Genomic DNA, 19,782 nt, shown 5'->3' with positions numbered 1-19,782 from the left:
CTATGCAGAAGAAATTAAAACATTATAAATCAACTATACTTCAAAAAAAAAAGTTATTTTAGTCATAATCCTTGTGTTATCTCTCATTTCCCTCGGTTAGTTTATTTAGTTGTGCTTACTCGTCCTTCTTACCTATGCTTTTGTTGTCTGTTCTTATTTATGGGTGAAAAACTAGCTTGATCACACAGGTAGCTGGGATGAGCTTCCTCTGCAGGTAAGGCTCTGAGTACATCACTCCCTGAATCCATCTGAGTTGGGAAGGCTCAGGCAGCCTCTGCTTTAAGATATCTGGGTGGGGATCGAAAAGGCAGGACGGAGGCTCCCACAAATCCCAACATATGGAGGGTTTTACTTTGAGAGTTGAATGCTTTCATATATTTTATTCCTGGGTAGAGCTGCCTTCTATTATTTTCTTGGAGTTACAGTTTTTGAAGTCAGGAGTTATCTTGGGCTCTTCTCCTCTGTCTGGCCCCTGAATCCATTCTGGGTGACTTCCTAGGCTAATGTTTTAGGTTGTTTAGACATAAGTCCAGAGGTGTTAGCCTCCAGCAGGAGCGTATACTTCTAGCTCTTGGCATCCTTGGGGAATGAGGAAGAATGACAGAGCCTCTGGGTGGGTAACTGCCGAGACCACCCTTGCTCTTTGCATCTGCTAAGTCTCAGCTTGGTGGGGGGATCTCCTGAGCTCTGCTGGGAACATCTGCTCTCATGGCTGTAACTATTAACTCCAGAATCTGCTCTGGACAAGTTTTCTCTTATCTGCTTTCTCCATTACTTCAATGCTCTCTGCTTCATATCTTCCACAATTTCCTCACAAATTCTGGCCTGCTGATGGTATCATTTCTTGTTTTACCACCGTCATTGACATAATCTTTTAACCTACGTTATCTGTTATATCAATGGGATTTTGCGAGGAAAGGCAATTAAATACCTACCCCTGCTCTAGATCTGAATGACGAGTCTTCAACGATCTTTAAAATAAGGCTGACCATTCACCTGGACGAGTTACCGCCACCTCAGCCTCAATTTGCTCACCTGTTGTTTGGATCAAATATTAACCTACCACAAAGGGACTGTTGTAAGGATTAGAAACTGGATTCAAAGTACCTGGGTGACAGGGACTCAGTACATGGCACCTGCTCTTACTCTCTGCACTACAGTGATTTCGCTGTGCCTCACTGGAGGGGAACACTATACCTACCACTGGACGGACGGTGCGACTCAGCCCGACACGGGACACAACCTGCACGGCTTTCCTTAGAGAAGAGCGAGAGCGAGCAGCCTTCAGCACCCAGCCTCAGCTATGCACAGAGTGGGGAGGCTCAGGAGAGTTAACCAACGGCTGTAAGCTTCTGGCTTCTCATCTCTAAGGTGGGCACAAAAACAAGAGCTGTTTGGGAAGGCTCTGTGCAGGTTAAATAAAATAAGGCCTGGAGAGTGGTATGTAGTGACCAGTCCTTCCTCTGTCCTCTTTCTCCTCTTTTCATACTCACTCTTCCCCTCCCTCCATCCTCCTCCTTTCCTTCATCCTCTCTTCCTGTGTTTCCCCTATTATTGTTGTTGTTGTTGCTACTGAACCAGGACCCGGAGAATGTATTAATCCTTTTATTCACTAAAAATAGTTTTTGAATATTTACCCTTTCTTTAGCCTCATAAGGGAATAAAATTTGAAAACAGATATAGTGCTTTCCCTACAAGCCGTTACTGCTTTTGGAATGTAGATGTGGAAAAGGTAAATCAAAGAAGCAGCAAACCAACCAGCAAACAACCAACGGGAACTTAGAGCCAGAACTGGGTACAAATTTCAGTGTAGACTCGTATCAGTCACATGCCCCAGGGGAAGTCACTTTGCTTTCCTTAGCCTTGACCTTTGTGGTTTCCTCATCAGTAAAATGAGGAAGAAATGGAATGATGTACACGGATCACCTTGCACAGCAAGGCCTAGGGAAATGTCCATCCCCTCTCCCTTCCCCTTCCCTGGCTCTGCCAAACCCTGTAGTGGGGATCGCACTGCAGGGCCAGCTTCATGGGGTCACCACCTGTGTATGGTCACTCAAAGCCCTGCACTGAGAAGAGCCCTGGGTTTGGTTTAATTCTCTGCTGTTGCTGTCGAGATTCTTAATAATGTTTGAACAAGGAGCTCTTACTGTCATTTTGCACTAGATCTGTAAATTATGCCGCTGGCTTTGCTTGCTGTGACACAATACACGGAAGGATCTGTATTTGTCTTCCCAGTAGACAGGGACGAAGCAGAGTCCCAGATGCGTGAAGGCAGCAGCTACGGAATCTTACGGCCGGCTGTCTGTGGCTTCAGCTCTCCCAGTGCCATTTCTATCCAAGTTCCCAAAGCAGCTGGCACAGGGCTCCTTGGGTTTCCTGCAGCACTTGTAACTACATCTCTGATTTGACACACTTACTATTTTCTATCCAGGTCTTTAAGGTAGTTCTCTGCAAGGTTCTGGAAGTGAAGCAACTTCCTGCCTTTCTGTTAATGACTTTTAAAGGAATGAGCATGTTTGGAGAATAATAAAACTTCTAGGAATAGGCCGGAAAAGGCAGGCTCATGCTGTGCACGTACTAGAGTATGTCCTCGAACGTGAAACCCCTGCCAAGGAGATGCACAGCTGGGAGGTGTCCCTGCCTCCTTCCTGAACCTTCGGTTGGCCATCTGTTCCTTTATTTCCAGAGGGGATAGAGACTGCTTTTCACAAGCCAACGTGACTTCCAAATGGAGGGACAGCAACCTTCTTAGAGGTTTGATTTCCCGGTTGTTTCAAAATGAACCCCAAAAGTTGTTTGTTTGGGCAAAGTTAGTCTCAACCATATGAAGACCTCCTTTGCCTTCTTTATCCAAGTCCACAGCTGGGGAAGGAGGCAGGGGCTATGGGAGGGGGAGAGAGGCTGGGCCAACCCAGCGTGGTCCTGGCGCTTCCCTCCTCGCCAGCTGAGTTCACTCTGGCCATTTGTGGGGTGACAGAGGCTATGGCCTGAGCCCTTACATACACGCAGACCGTCTTGAGTCAAGAGAATATCTGTATGTAATTACAGCCACAGCAATAAATTAAGAGGATGGCTTCCACAAGGATGAAGGTACCTCAGTGGCAGTACTCAAAGTGTGGTCTCTGTACCAAGCGTCAACATTACCTGAATCTTCCAGCACCAAAAGTCTGCAACAACCAAGCACACACGCCTTGTCTCTCGATTTACTGGCCTGTCGTGGGGTGAGCAGTAGAAGCTTAGACTGGGTAACAGCCGTGGCCACCACCTCTCCCCCCAGACACCCCTGTTCACCCTCCTTCTGCCGTATGATGCAATGGTGCATTAGGGGGTAAGCAGCCAGTTCCCATGGCCTACAGCTCTTAACATGCTTAAATACGGTGGCTGTCTATCAAACTTTTTTCAAATGTAGCGCTCTTTTTCTGACTAAAAAATTAGCAAAATTCCTAGCTGTAGAGCATGGAAAAGGGGAATGACTGCTCTAGCTGAAGCAGCGCAGGTAGAACCCCGAGGTAGTGGGTGCTGTTGGTGTCCTGCCCAGATCCTCTCTACTGGGGCCCTTGCACCCACCTCCCAGATGCCTAGGTTTGCAGATCATTCTTTGTTCCCAGAATTGCCCTCAGCTAATGGAAACTGTCTCCCCTGGGAGACTGTGCAATGTCTCCCTTCCCCTCCGCCGACCCCTGGGGTCAAAGACTGATTGATACAGAGTAAAGCAGTCCTGCCCTATTGCTTTAAGGCCGAAACAACCCTGTGGGGCTGTCTGTGCCCCAGAGCCCCGCTGTGGATCGGGCCAAGACCACCTGAGACTACATTCTCGATCAGCCCCATCTCCTGTCCTTTCCTGCTTTCCTTCCTCCCTGTAGGTTTCTCCTGAGAGTACACCCTCCATAAATTACATGCTTCTGAAACCTCATGCTTTTCTTTTAGAGATATCAACTTAAGGTGAAGGAGAAGGGGGAAAAAAAAAAAACCCTCAGTACCTTCTGCAGCTACAGCAACTTTACATGTTGGAAATAGGCTTCCTCAAAGTTGGACCTATATGATTTGATGATTCTGACCACTGAGAATGAGGTCAAAGCTGTTGCTCTCCCCATGGGCCTCTGTCTACCCCACAGCTGCTGTCCAGAGCCTGGGAACCAAGGGCACGGGCTCTAAGAATGAGATTCAGGCTCTCTGTGCAGCTGTCCAACCAGGTTGTGGACAAACTTACAAGGGAAGGTCCAATTAAGAACCAGAAAGTGTCCTGCCATGAAGCTAGATGGCCTGGCATATTGCTCTTGGCTCCTGATATACAAGCTTAAAATATCTCCCATCTTCAACCCCACAATTTATTACAAATTAGAGTATCAGGTTTTTTACTTCCTGTTGTCTGTTGTCTGCCAAAGTCACCCTATAGGCAGTCTATAAATGGAACTTTGCCAAAATAATTCTAACCACAAGGACTAATAAACAAATCACCTATAAAACCACTGCTTTCTCAGACAAGTTCATAAAATTCATGAAATTCTAGAGCCCTTGGGTTATCAGAACCAGATTGAAGTTACTCCTTCTGGAAAAGAGACCATTCAGTGATTAAGAATCTGCACATTTGAGACGCTTCAGTGGGCTAAGTTGTGGTCTGACATGAAGCCTTCTGATTGTACATCGTGTTCTCTCTTTCATTCATCTGAAGAGCCATAAACCACATGCTTTAATTTTGTAAGCTGGATTTTTTTCCTTTTGCTCTTTTTTTTCTCTCACACAACATATTCATGGAACATTTATTTTGATAATGTTACTGTACTTCCAGGCTATATACCTGAGGAGAACAGATAGAGTCCGGTATAGCAATTAGAAAAAAATCACTCCATAGAAATTGACAATAATGAAACCTATTTTGGAATTTATCTTTTCAAATGTTAACTGGAAGGTCAGATCCATTGGGGATGAACACCAGCAAACTGATCAACACATGAAGGATCCAGTACAAATGGATTAATGAAAAAAATGGATACCAGAAACTTGAGCTTAATCAATTTGTCCTTTAAACAAGAATTAAGAAATATCAAACCTATCAGGAACTCAGCAACTGATTATGGAAAATGCAGCTAAGAACCAGAAAATGTAAGCAAAAAGTTCTGATGAACCAATCACTAGGTAAAGTCACTAAGTAAAATCAAACCACTGAAACCCAAAAATCCTCTATTTACTTCCCTGATAGTCCATTGAGTTCAGTTTCTGTTTCCTCTTAAGGAACATGAAATTCCAACTAGTGTGATGATTTATTTTCCAATACAAAAGCAAACGAAAAGAAGCATGTTAGAAGACTCAAAAGTAGCCTGCAGAGAGAGGATGGTCTTTGTGTAGGAAGAGTATGAAAAATGTTAGAGTCTGACACAAGAAGCAGGACAGCACAGCAGTATGGAGTCATTAGTGCAAGAGGAAAACTCTCCTGCACGCGAAAAGTTCAATAACTAGTGTTTAAAATGGTGATTCTGAATAATTAGGAAAAGGAAATTACAAAAGCAATATAATTGCTTTGAAATTTACAAAGCATTTGCAGCTCTATTATACGTGAATGAAATTTCATGTGGCATATTCTGCTTTTGAAAGTACGGAGATGTGAACCTTGCAAGCAAAATTCTCAATAGGGAAAGGCCTGGAACATAAAAGGACATGTTCTCTTTTATCTGGAAGGGTTGACCCTCCGGAATGACTCCTTTCCTGAGCATCCTCGCCTGAGAAGTTTTCTCTGTACTTTCTTACGCTTGGAAAGATGGTGCAATCATTGTGCAAAGTCTTGGGAATGGTCACAGAAGTGGGTGGCAATGTGGGAGAGAGTGGAGACAAGATCTTAGGAGGAGAAAAGTTTAAGGACTTACGAAGTCAGGATATTTGGAAGAGTCATCTGCAGTATATGAAAATCACCGATGTTTATGACAGGGGTAGGGTTGGAATGAGTGAGAGTGAGCCTGGAGAATGGAGAGACCTACTCGGGTTGGTAGGTGACTGCTGATTTTAGCAGTGGGTAGAAGAGACTGAGTGTGTGGATTTTAAAGCTATACATTTTAGAGGAGGAGAGATCAGAGTCTGGAAGCAGTAGTGAGGCAGCCTCCTCAACTACCAAGCCTGATGAGGGAGAAAAGAGCCACCATTTGAGAGGCTGCAGGGGAACGGCTGGGCATCAGAGTCAGAAGTGAAGGACACATCAGAGACGTTGAGGAGAGAGAGGATTTACTGAAGAGTAAATTCCAGAGGGTAGAGTAGAGAGTACCGACCGCTGGGGAGGGTGGCAGACAGAGCTGACGATAGATATGCAGACCTGTATGGAGATTAAACTGTGAGAAAGGAAGGGAGCTCTGCAGCCTTGTGCTCTTCTGGTGATTGACATACCAGGGAAAGGGGTATCATGGGAATCTTTTCCAAGGTTTCCGAGTTACCTTGTTCTGATAAAACTGACAGTGCTGGAGATGAAGAGAGGAAATGTGGGTGTCTTACCGGGGCACAGAGCACTCTAGGATCTCTTTTCACTGCTCTCTCTCTCATGTCAGTTTGGAGGGCAAGGTAGCAGTGGCATTCCTGGGAGCCCAGGGTGCTCTGGATCCCTCCTCTTTATTCTTTCTCTTGTGCCTGACCTCAGTCCTTCATGCTGTGGTCACACCTGCTCCCAGACCTGAGGAAAACATGCTGACTGACACTTCAGCTACGGGGGCCATTAGGAACAGACAACAGGTCCAAGTTTCATTTTCAGATAAATGAAGCACCCTCTGAAGGCTGACAGACATCTTGTCTCCTGTCCACCTGCTTCCAAAAACCTCTCTATTCAGGCCCCCTGGGGGTCACTGAGGATGAGTTCTGGTTTTCTGGCTTGGCTGACTCCATGCATGATGCTCATCTCTGGATGAGAACACAAGAAGAAGAACACACAAGAACTGAGCTGGCATCTGAGTTGAGAACCATGAGTTTAGTTGAGGGTAGGTTGAATTTAAAATATATGGAGGGCATCAAGACAGGTTGCCCAAAAGGCAGTGGGATATATTGGTCTGGAGCTCAGAAGAATGATGTCTGTGTTGGCTTCAGATTTGGGTGTTATCAGCTGGTGGATGAAATAAAAAGAATAGGTAAGATGTCCCAGAAAGACCCAGAGAGATTATGAAGAGTGAGAAGGGCTGAGGGCTGAGAATAGAATGCTGGGGAAGACCAACCCTTGAATGATGGGTGGAGGAGAATGTGATGGCCAACAGGACTAGTGAGGAACTGTTACAGCAGTAGAAAGGGAATCAAAGGAAAAAATGAGATTTAAGGAGGGAGCAAAGAGGGAGCACCTCTCTAGATAAAGGTGGAAACGTGAGCACTGGTATTTAACTTTCCTGATTCCAAATCCAGATCTAAGGGACCACTGGTATATAAACACAGAGAACTACAAAAAAAGGGATTTCATAAGATAAGAACACGTAGGAAACCTGCTAGAAAGAGTGAGGATGAGATAAGATTGAAGGAAGGTCCCAGGGCTCTCCTATAATAACTCATCCAGAGATATTACGAAGATTTAAATGAAAGGAATAATTTTCAGGCAAAATACAAGTTAACAAACCTGATTCATGTCAGTTTAGGAAAAGAGAATAGAATAAAAAATACAAAAATGTTTTCAAATTTTATTTTAAAAGAGGTGCCAGTTTTAGATATTGTCCCATTTTTTTCAAACATTCAAAGTGGAGATCTGGGTTCTACAAACTATTCACAGAACAAAAACCAAAAAGAAACAAACGAAAACATCCATGTATATCTTCCCAAATAATTTTTTTAAACTTGGCATATCCTTAAAAATAATATCTGACCAAGGACACAAAATGACAGAGAACAATCTTTCTTATGTATATAGATGTAAAAATAATAAAGTACTGGCAATGAAAACCTAGTAGTTTATTAAAAGAAAATCCCCATGGTCAAGTGGGACCTTTTCCAGGAATGTAAGAAGAGTTTAATTTAGGCTATCTATTAATATAATCCATCACATAAAGAGGCCAAAGGACAAAAAAAAAAAAAAAAAATCACATGATTACTTTGATACTTGCCAAAAAGTCATTTGAAACAATTCCACATCCATTCCTGGTGGAAAGTCTTAGTAAGCTAAGAACATTACCCAAATTTACATAAGAAACACTGTCTCAGTTTAATTGCAAACAGAGTGGGAAGTCTGGAATTTGTGTAGAAGGAGGACTTAAGAAATGATTTAGTTGGAAATGGATTTGTCTTAAAGTTAACTTTGCAAAGTACCACCTGATGTTTCTCAGGCTGAATGTGTAAATTTTAAGTGGCTTGCAGAGTAACTTGAGATACAAAAGATCTAAGAGTACCCCTTAGTACCAACACTATACAATATACACCTATACTCAATGTACACTTACAGCAAAACTTAGGTAGCACTTAAAGTTAGGTACTAGCCCAATACTTCCACTGATTCTTATTGTATTTTGGGATATCTACTGCAATAATATTCTGTCCCTACCTACCCCACTCCCCTAACCCCCGAAAGAGATAATTATAGTTAGAGAGGCAAAATTATTTTTGTAGATACTATGATAATCTAATAATAATAGCTAACATTGACTCACTATGTGCCATGCACTGTGTTAGGCACTTAGGATACACTCATTAACCTAACCCTAATGACAGTGCTGCAAAAGACCATTAGTATGCTCATTTTACAGAAAGAACAGTGAGGCTCAGGAAAGTGAAGGACAGGGAAGCTCATTAAGTGGCATCCCAAAGCCGTACATTGGGATTTGAACACAGCTGCTTCTGACTCCAGGGCCCACAATGAATCAGTAAGCAACACTGTACTTCTTTATTAATGAATAAGAAATGGAATCTAAAAGACCTTAGATTACAAAATTAATATAAAACTAGTATAAAATATCCAGGAAAGCTAACAGAGGATTGGGCAAAAAGTATTTGAAGAAAATTACTAAGCGTTTATGAGTGGCATAAAAGACGTTTCAATAACTAAAGATATATACTATGTTCCTGGATGAGAAATCCCACTGTATGTAAAGATTTTGCTGAAACGATCTTAAAAGTTTCATGCAATTCTTCTCAAAATATTATATTTATAACTTGATGGAAAATCAAAACAGTGAGTGCAGTTAAATAAATAAATTCCCAGGAAGGTACCTCTATTATCAGTTATCAGTCTATTATAAAGCTACAGTAATTAAAACATTATAATTGTAATGTCAAAGTAGTGTGTAGTAATAAATGCAAAATCACTAGAATATAACAGATGACTGTAAAAGACAACCTAGTACATATTACCATTTATTACATAATAGATCCAACATTTCAAATCAGCGTAAAAATGAATTGTTCAACAAGTGGTTTTTTTCATTCAGAAAAAATTAAAGTTCTTCCTTACCACATAACAACATAAATTCCGGATGGATTAAAGTGATAAAAGTAAAAAGTATATAATAAGGAGCTAGAGAAACACACAGATTAATATTTATTTGCTCCCAGGGTGGGGAAGACCTTTCTAAATATAAATGGGAAAAAGAAGCCATAGCTAAATAAATTTGAGACATTTAACAACATAAAAAAATAATCTTCCATGTTGAAAATGTAATAAAATTGAAAAACAAATTTGAATCTGGGAAAACGTTAGCAACATATATGAAAGATTGTGGTTTTAATATTTATAAAGAATTTTTAAAAAATCAATAGGAAATAAATGCTCTATTAAAATAGATGAATATATAATTCACAAAAAATTTTAATATAAAAATAATACTTTCTAGTGAATAAATGTAATAAAACAATAAAAAATTTCAATATATCTTTGCCCTTCAAATTTGCTGATAAAAGGCTATAAATCTAAAAATAACAAAAATAACTAACAAGAAAGAAAACAACTCAAAAAACAGGCAAAGGCCTTGAATGGACATTTCTCCAAAGAAGATATACAAATGACCAATAAGCACATGAAATGATGCTCAACAACACTAATCAGTAGAGAAATGCAAACAAAAGCCACAATGAGATAGTATCTCACTCCCATTAGGATAAAACAAAACCCAGAAAATAACTAGTGTTGGTGAGGACGTAGAGAAATTGGAATCCTGTTCATTCCTGGTGGGAATCTAAAATGGTACAGCCATTGTGAAAAACAGTATGGTGAATCCTCAAAAGATTAAAGATAGAGTTACCATATAATCTAGCAACCTCACTTTTGGCTATACACCTAAAGGAAATGAAAGCAGGGACTTGAACAGATATACACCCGAGTTCATAGCAGCATTATTCACAATAGTCCACTGATGGATGAATCGATAAAGAAATGTGGTATATACATACAATGGAATATTGCTCAGCCTTAAAAAAAGAAGGAAATTCTGACTTATACCACAACATGGATGGACCTGGAAGATTTATGTTGAGTGAGATAAGCCACTTACAAAGGGACAAACATTAAATGATTCATCATATATGAGGTACCTAGAGTTGGTCAAATTCATAGAATCAGAAAGTAGAATAGTAGTGGTTGCCAGGAGCTGGAAAAAGTAGGAGATGGGGAATAACTGTTTAATGGGTACAGAACTTCAGTTTGGGAAGATGTAAAAGTTCTAAAGATGCTGACAGTTATACAACAATATGAATATATTTAATGCCACAGAAAACTACACTTAAAATGTAACCATTTAAAAATTAGTAAGAAGGTAAATTTTATGTTATGTGTATTTTAACTCAAAAAAAAATCCTAGGGAGATTGAATTTTACTGCCTACATATAGTGGAGATCTGAAAAGAAAGAATGAACAAGAAACAACTTTCTCACCAATTCAGGTTGATGAGAAAGAAAATCTTAGTATAGACATAAGGTGGACAATAAACAAACAAATATTTCCTTGGGAATTCATAATCACAGATCTGCCTTCACATAGATTTGGGGCTTAAACTTATACAACACAACTTGGTCTGAGAATCCCCAAACTGAAAAAAAGTAACAAAGATTTAGGTTCTCAGGTAATGATGCCTTGGGGCACTTGGTGGAAGCAATCTCTGTACAGTGGACTCTATTACTGGAAGAACTAATATGAGGATGTCCATTCTCTCCAAATGGATTTGTAGATTTAACGCAACCCCAGTCAAAACCCTAGCAGGTGTTTTTGTGGAAACTGATTAGCTGATTCTAAAATGCATAATGGAAATGTCAAGGGCCCCAAATAACCAAAGCAGTTTTGAAAAAGCAAGGCAAAGCCAGAAGTCTTACTCTGCCAGATATCAAAACCTTTTAATAAAGCCATTATATTTAAGACAGTGCTGTGCTGGTACAAGGACAGACAAATAGACCAATGGGGCAGAGCATCAACCTCCACATAAATCAAAAATATAGCCATCCAATTTATGGCAAAGGTGGCAGTGCAGTGCCGTAATGAATCTTGACCCCTACCTCACACCCACAGCAATTTCAAATGGATTATAGACTTATGTGTGAAAGGCTAAGCAAAAACATTTCTAAGAAATACTAGGAGAATACTTTCATGCCTTTGGGGTAGGCAAAGATTTCATAAGGAGAACACAAAAAGCACTAACAACCATAAGTGAGAAAATTAATAATTTGACTACATTCAATAAGAATTTCTGTTAAGAAAAGAAAAGCCACAGGATAGAAGAAGATATCTGTAACACATTTATCTTTAAAAGTACTTGGATCTAGAATATGTAAAGAATTCATATAAATTTTTAAAAATGACATATAAGCTAATAGGAAAATAGACAAAAGATTTGAATAACTACTTCACAAGAAGACATTCAAATGCCCCAAAGCATAAAAACTGCTTAATTTGGGACTTTCCTGGCAGTCCAGTGGTTAAGACTCTGCCCTCCCAATGCAGGGGAGAAGGGTTTGATCCCTGGTCAGGGAACTAAGATCCCGCATGAGGCATGGCCAAAACAAAACAAAACAAAACAAAACAAAAAAAAACTGCTTAATTCATTAGTCATTGGGGACATACAAGTTAAAACCACGGCACAATACCACTAATCACCTATGAGAATGGCTGAACTGAGAAATATAGACAATACCAAATGTTGGTGGGATGAGGATCAGATGGAACTCTTATACATTGTTGGTGGGATCACAAATTGGTACAGATGCTTTGGAAAGTTGACGATATCTACTAACACTGAACTTATGTATACCCTACAGCCCAGCAATGTTGCTCCTAGGTATACACCCAACAGAGGTGCCACAAGGAATATGTATAAGGATGGTCAAAGGGGTATAACTTCTAGCAGCCAAAATCAAGAAACAATCCAAATGTCCACCATCAATAGAATGGTTAAATAGTGGTCTATTCACACAGTGGAATTCTATATAGCAATGAAAATGAAAACTATTGCTACATGCAATGGTATAAATGAATCTCACAACATAATGCTAAGTGAAAGAAGCCAAGCATAAAAGAGTACACACTGTATGATTCCATTTATATAAAGGAAGGTTAATTTATGTTGTTAGAAGTCAAAATATTATTTACCTTTGGGAAGGCAGTGACAGAAAAGGGTATGAGGGAGATTCTGGGGTGCTGATAACATTCTATTTCTTGATTTTTGTTTTGGTTACATACTGATCAATAATTTATTTTTTGAAAATTCATTGATCTGTAATCTTGTGTGCACTTTTTGGTATGATGTTATATTTCAAAGTTTACAAGAAAAAAAGCTATGATAGGGCTTCCCTGGTGGCGCAGTGGTTAAGGATCCGCCTGCCAATGCAGGGGACGTGGGTTCGAGCCCTGGTCTGGGAAGATCCCACATGCTGTGGAGCAACTAAGCCCATGCGCCACAACTACTGAGCCTGCGCTCTAGAGACTGTGAGCTACAACTACTGAAGCCCGCGTGCCTAAAGCCCATGCTCCACAACAATAGAAGCCACCACAATGAGAAGCCCGTGCACTGCAATGAAGAGTAGCCCCCCACTTGCTGCAACTAGAGAAAGCCCATGTGCAGCAACGAAGACCCAACACAGCCAATAAATAAAAATAAAATAAATAATAAAAATAAAAATTCTAAAAAAAAAAAGCTATGATAGATCTTTCTAGAGAGCACTGTGTCAGTGAGAATAAAAGACCTTCGAAGTGTTTATATCCAGACCTAGCAATTTTACTTCCCATGAAACGAATCAGAAAAATATTCAAATGTTGATGTATCAGGAAGCCCATTTAAATATTGATATTTTTTTAAAGCTTGAAAGCTGAGAAAGAATCTAAATGTACCATCAGAAGAGACTGACGAAACAGATATGGTACAATGACATATACCATCTTTATTTAATACTTATCTAAGAATACAAGAAAACTGTTTATGTACAACATTAGGTAGAAGAAAAAACACAATGTGCATTTATGTATACATTATTTCAATTCTGTTTCACACGTGTGTGTGTGTGTGTGTTAAAGGAAACCTGAAATACAGCAAAAAAACCTAACAATCCTTATGTCTAGGTCATTGTGTGATAAATGAATTTTTATATATTCTGTGCTTTCCAGTTTTCTACATTTAGTGCTTATTACTTTTATAATCATGAAAACAACTTAATAAGGACATAGTCAACCTTATAAATCCAGCTGTATCTGAGCAACGCTTAGATTCTTTGGCAATGTGGAGGAAACAGCAGGTTACTTTTGCCAGAACCATTTCTTTGGATTGAAGTATAAATGGGAAGTGAAGAAGAGAAAGTAAATACAGATGATTCCAAGTATCTTGGCTGGAAGGGAAAATATCTTGCTTTCTTTGACATTCTGTAATTCTTTTAGTCTAGACCAGTGTTTCTCAAACTTGGCTGTACAACGAAATCACTAAGGAAGCTTTATAAAAGTGCTGATTGCTGGGACCTTCACTTACAGATTTCAATTTAATTAGGTCTAGCCTATGGTCTGGACTCTCCAGGGGATTTGAATGCAAGGCCAAGGTTCCATTTTCTTTCTTCTCCCCTGAGTAGAAGTTAAATTCCTTATCAATAATAGCTTCATATATATGTAATGGGTGAGCTGGCCACAAAGTAGGCAGTCAATAAATAGTTGCTGATTGATGGACACAGAAACCTTTCCGGGAGATGCAGGGCACATCTTCATGGTTACGAATTGCTTCTCAGCTTAGAAGGTGGTCCAGATTCAGAGAGAACCATCCACGAATGAAGGGACACCTTGGTCCATGGCTCCAGTGGTGCCCTAGATGGCTTATATCAACCTTTCAAAATCAAAGTCACATGCTGGTGAGTCTATGGCTAATCTTCTTGGGGATGCAACATAGCTAAGATGAAATCTCACTGCAGTCAACAGTATAACTGAAAGTGCAAAGGGAGGAAAACTCAGTTATACTATGGGAACGTCATTTTTGATTATTGAAATTCTTCCAATGATGACATTTGTGATTGGTCAGTGACAGAATCATCTAATTTGAAGCAGGAAGAGAAAGTAAATAACGCTCTATGCTTACAAATGCTTTCAACATATTGGGTGTTTTACCTATTCTCAGGCTTTACAAAAAGCCATGCCAATTGGGGATTAGCATCCCCATTCTAGATTTTAGGAAGCTGAGGCTCAGGGAGGTTAGGCAGCTTGCCCATAGACACAAAGATGGCAACTGATAAGAAGAGATTTGACCTCTTGTTTATTTGACCTCAAAACCTACAATCCCTTCATATCATCAAAATGTGACTTTGTGTCATATAAGCGATGGCAAAGGGCATCCATACAAAACTTCATGTGACACCTTAGTAAGATTTTTATGTTGTCAATAAGTTAGTAGGAGAAAAGACATTCATTGCAATAAGGGATGCTGAAACATGAAATTTTTCTTAGTATTCAATGGTCTCTGTCAAGCACTTAGAAAAAAAATTAGATTGTGGTCTTTCTGGGATAGTTAGTGGAAAGATACAGGGGTGAGGTTCATTAGTGGCTTTCAAACTCTTTCAACTAGACTAATTTTATGAAAAACAAAACCACATAAACTAGATTATGACTTGCGCTTACTGGAATTTACTCTGAGGAAATTGTGCTGGGGTATCCAAGGTCCAAGACGGGGACCTTCCTTAGACTATTGGCAGTAACTACCTGTGTGATCTTAGGCAAGTCACTACCTCTCTCTGGGCCTCGATTTACTCAACAGAGGAAAATAAAAGGGAGGGGATATTTAAATAAACTTTGAAGGCTACAAACACTTTATTGAGCTGGTATAAACTATGGATCCTTTCCCCAGACAATGCACATATACATGTACACAAGCAATTTTGAAAGTTCTGGTTGTTCACAGATATTCCAAAGACAACTTGTGGACCTCCAAAGAATATACTGACGCTTGATTTAAAACACCTGGAGTATGTGATAATGGGATTGTAGTCATGTTTACAAAAGGAGCCCTTATTCTTTAGAGATGCATCTGGAAATATTTACGAATGAAATGCTTTGATGCCTGGAACTTGCTTTAAAATGATCCAGTGTGCATGGGGAGGGGTGGGGGTAGTGCTGGGGGTAACAGATGAAGCAAGATTGTCCATGAACTGATAACTGGTGAAGCCAGGTGATTAGGTACATGATGGTTCTTTATAGTATTTTCTCTGTGTTGAAATTTTCCATAATAAAATAAATTTACACAATAAAAATTAACCATAATTTTACAAATACCCAGAATAGATCATCTCCAGTGTTTCCAATTCTAATATTCTATGATTTAGCATTCCAAAGAATCTGCAGAAATGGACTTCCGGAAACATTTTATGTGCTCAGGGCATTGAATCATTATCATTCTTCTCTAATGGACCCTCTAGACCAAAGGGTTTGCTGTGGCCCGGTTTTCCAGATGGTTCTGTGATATCCCATTTAATCACTTCCGTAAATATACTTTTAGGGAAAGAGTAGCAAAATCAAATGCAAAGAAGCTGTATAAGAACTGGGCTTTAATCATTTCTTATGATAATGTGGCTCAATTTATTTTCAAAGATTTCTTAAGATGAGAAGACCAAAATATGGTTGCAAATGGCTTTTAGTAGCATATAAAATACTTGGTTAGGATGTTAGGTGAAACAGTACAGGATGTAAAACAGAACACAGGCATGAGAGACGGCTGCAGGTGGTTGACAACTTGTCCTCCAGAGCCATGCTGCCTGGGTCCCTGTCCATGCTGTGTCACTCAACTAACTATACAATTGTGGGGGAGTCACCTAACCTTTCTGAGTTTCCGCTTCCCTATCCATAAAACAGAAATAATAGCAAAATCTCCCTCACAGGGTTATTATGAAGGGTCAAGTTGTGCCTGACAGACCAAACACTCAGTAGATGCTCACCATTTTTCTCTCAACTGTGTAAATATAAAAATTAATGAAGGGCTTCCCTGGTGGCACAGTGGTTGAGGGTCCGCCTGCCGATGCAGGGGACACAGGTTCGTGCCCCGGTCCGGGAAGATCCCACATGCCGCAGAGCGGCTGGGCCCGTGAGCCATGGCCGCTGAGCCTGCGCATCTGGAGCCTGTGCTCCGCAACGGGAGAGGCCACAACAGTGAGAGGCCCGCGTACCGGAAAAAAAAAAAAAAAAAAAAATCAATGAAAAGAGGCAAATATACAATCAAGATATCAGTAGGTGTCTCTGGACTGGACCAGTGGGGAATTTTTAAAACTTTTTTTCAGGACTTTTCAAATTTCCACAGAGTATTTGTTACTCTTATCATGAGAGAAAAAAGTTATTTTAAAAATGTGTAGTGAAACCTAACAGTCAAAACAAATCAACATATATAACCAAACAGAAACAGACTCACAGATACAGAGAATAAACTAGTGATTGCCAGAGGGGAGGGAGGTGGGGGGAATGAGTGAATGAGGTGAAGGGGATTAAGAGGTACAAACTACTAGCTATAAAATAAGTAAGTCACAGGGATGCAATGTACAGCACAGGGAATGTAGTTAATAATATTATAATAACTTTGCGTGATGACTAATCTATAAAGACACTGAATCGCTAGGTTGTACACCTGAAACAAATACAGTACTGTAAGTCAACTAGGCTTTAATAAAATAAAAGAAAAAACTAATTTTAAAAGTCTTTCTTGAGAAAGTTTACTGTCCAGAGGGGCTGAACCATTCTGTCCCAAACGGTATTTTGACAAACAAACCACTTCAGAGGAGAGTAAGATGGGATGACTACATGTCCACATTCTCCTACCAGACGCTCATCCTCAAGGTGGAGGATCCTTGTTAACGCCAATAAGCTTTAAAATGTGGCACTGCTGGTGCAGAATAAGTAGAGCCTGCCTCTACTACCCCTGTTTCATGCCATCCTAATGTTCCCTTACCATAACCCCTCCACATCAGCAGTTTGGCCTTTTTAGAAGCATGGGCCCCTTGGAGAGTATCAAAAACACTATGCCCCCCCCTCAAATTTCACCTTCAGGCACAACATTTTGCATTCAATTTCTTGGGGTTCACGGGCCCCCCACAGTCCATCTCCACTGATTAAGAACACCTAAGCCATGACAGCAAATTTAGGAATGTACAAATACACTTTGAGAAAAACTGACGTGTGCAGATCCAAAACCATAAACCAGATAAGTTGGTGGATAATGACGGGTATTACATACGTAGGTTTTGCTTTGCCAAAGAATTTACATTAGGATATCTATAAATAGCAAGCCCATACAGTGTGTTTGAACTGTGCTTCTGTATAAGCAAATCCTAAGCGCTTTCCAGAACGTACCTACTGCAGAGCAACAGGCCCAATTCAAAAAGTTGAATACTAGTTTCACTCTTGAGTTTAGCTGCATTCGTTTACAGTATTCTAGATCACCTTTGAAGTGGCCACTACCCCATATCACTTAGGTGAATGAAGGTCAATGATGGACAATGATGAGACAGCCAGAAACTTCCGGTCGGAGGGGTAACGGTCCATGTGTAGGGGTTGTGAGATGGATTTGGAGTGAATCATCTATGGTGAGATGGATCCCATCTCCTTATCTCAGGAAGGAAAAGGGTAAACATGGATCAAGTCCTTACACTGTACTGGGATGTACAGTCCTTACACTGTACTTACTATGCCTCACAATGATTCTGGAAGGTGGGGTTTTGCCCCCATTTCCAACTGCGTTTTAGAAAAGTTAACACATATTTCAGGTCAGATATTTATCAAAAAAATAAAATAAAGATAATGCAAAGCTCTTTGTCTTGGATTAGCATCTCTGATGGCTAACTTTTGAAGGCTGGGGTACACACAGTGGGCAGCATCACTTAAACTGAGAGCCCCTTAGCTGTGCTTTTGATACTGCTGATTTGTCAAAGGCTTCCAGGGATGTGTGTGAAGGGAGATAAGGATGGGACTCTTCTTTGCCCCATCTGACCTGCCCTCCAGACTGGCATCCTCCTTTCCTTCATTCCTACACAGGAACTGCCCCACATTCCAAAGACATCCAGGGAACACAAAAGGAGATCTGGATAAAGAGCCAGGAGTCCTGCCCTTAAAAAATCCATAGAACTACAAACTCCATCTTATGGTTTTCACTCCCGGCTGAGATGCCATTTGGCATCGCACAGCTAGCAGCCGCATTTTACTTTATCCTCTTCCAAGATTTCCAAACATGTGCCTGGCACCCACGAGAGTTTCAGAGGAAGTGTACCAGCGACAGAAGTGCTGCGGGGTTGGTTTTGTGTATGTCAGTGTAACTCTTATGAAAGCAAGTGTAAGTCCGAGGATTAACTTCCACAAGAGGAACATCAACTTTCCCGAGAACGCGTCATTTCCCTAGTTTTTCTGAAATGAGCTGTATCTGAGGTTAGGGATGAGCCCTGTTAAGCAAAGGGTCTCAGACCTTTGGGATACAGGCAAACCTCTGCTGGTCCGCAAGTGCCCCAGCTTTTCTGGAGGAGTATCCCTCGGCTGTTTGTCCCTCAGCCTTCAGAAGCCACCTAATACTTGCACGCGCTTTGGGTGCATGCAGGTTCAAAGCACAGAACAACCCCGCCACCACCACCCAAGAAAGCTATATGAACCAGGAGTCAACTGAATTGCGGGTGCTCGCTGGGTGGAAGCCCTGCGCAAAGCCCCCGGGCTGTGTGGGCAAGAAAGCTGGGTCTCCAGGGATGTGGTCCAGCATCGCTATCAGAGAGTCCTGCCGTACATTCAAATCTCAAGAGAGGTACAGTCCTTGAGAGGAACTGGGGACGCGTCTCAGGCTCAGGCGCCAGCGTCAGTAGGGAGGAAACAAAGGTGGACAGAGGAGAGGAGAGTGAGTTTGTATCCTCTCGGGGCAAGCGTGCGCGGTACCTTGGATTCCTGGCTGCCGGTGGATGCAGGAGAGGGCGGTTGTTCGGCGTTCGCCGTCTCCTTGGGCAGCCCGTCCACGCCGTCCTCTCGGGCGCCGCTCGGGGGGATCATCTTGGCGGCGCGGGAAAGGTGTTGGGCTCCCGGAGGAAGAGCGAGGCTAGCCTCCCTGCGGCGCGCCCTCCTCGCCGCGGGCCGGCTTGCTCAGCTCCGGAGGCCGGGGACTCCCATCCTAGCCGAGGCGCCGACGCGCCCTCCTTCGGCCTCGCCCCCGCCCCGGCCCTGCCCACCTCCCCGGCACCCCCGCGGGCAGGGGAAAAGCGCGCCGCCCCACTGCGCCCGCGGCCACCTCGCGGGGGACCGCACAGTCGTGACTGGGCTCGGGCTGGCCCGCCCCCCGGAGAAGAGGGGCGGGAGGTGGCTCCGGGGCGGGGCTGCGCGGGGCCCCGCGGGGAGCAGCGGGGCAGAAGTGGGCAGCGCCTTCGGGAGGCCCTCCGGGGAGG

The 19,782-nt window shown here is 41.7% G+C and overlaps 1 protein-coding gene across 2 annotated transcripts in view; it reads right to left on the bottom strand.

The window, feature by feature from the left end:
- The window catches only part of STAC (SH3 and cysteine rich domain), a 102,115-nt gene extending 82,567 nt beyond the window's left edge, over positions 1-19,548 (bottom strand). The window contains exon 1 of one of the 2 annotated variants that reach the window (XM_029243146.1): positions 19,283-19,548. In XM_029243146.1, the coding sequence (XP_029098979.1) occupies positions 19,283-19,393 (111 nt within the window). In that variant the 5' untranslated portion in view covers positions 19,394-19,548. The remainder of the gene's footprint in view (positions 1-19,282) is intronic. The other variant, XM_029243147.1, reaches the window with a different exon arrangement.
- Positions 19,549-19,782: the final 234 nt, after the last annotated feature.

The sequence above is a fragment of the Monodon monoceros genome, unplaced genomic scaffold (genome assembly GCF_005190385.1).
Source record: "Monodon monoceros isolate NGI ecotype Baffin Bay Population unplaced genomic scaffold, NGI_Narwhal_1 Super_Scaffold_3, whole genome shotgun sequence".
NCBI classification, from domain to species: domain Eukaryota; kingdom Metazoa; phylum Chordata; class Mammalia; order Artiodactyla; family Monodontidae; genus Monodon; species Monodon monoceros.
This window is presented reverse-complemented; position numbering and strand designations above follow the sequence as displayed.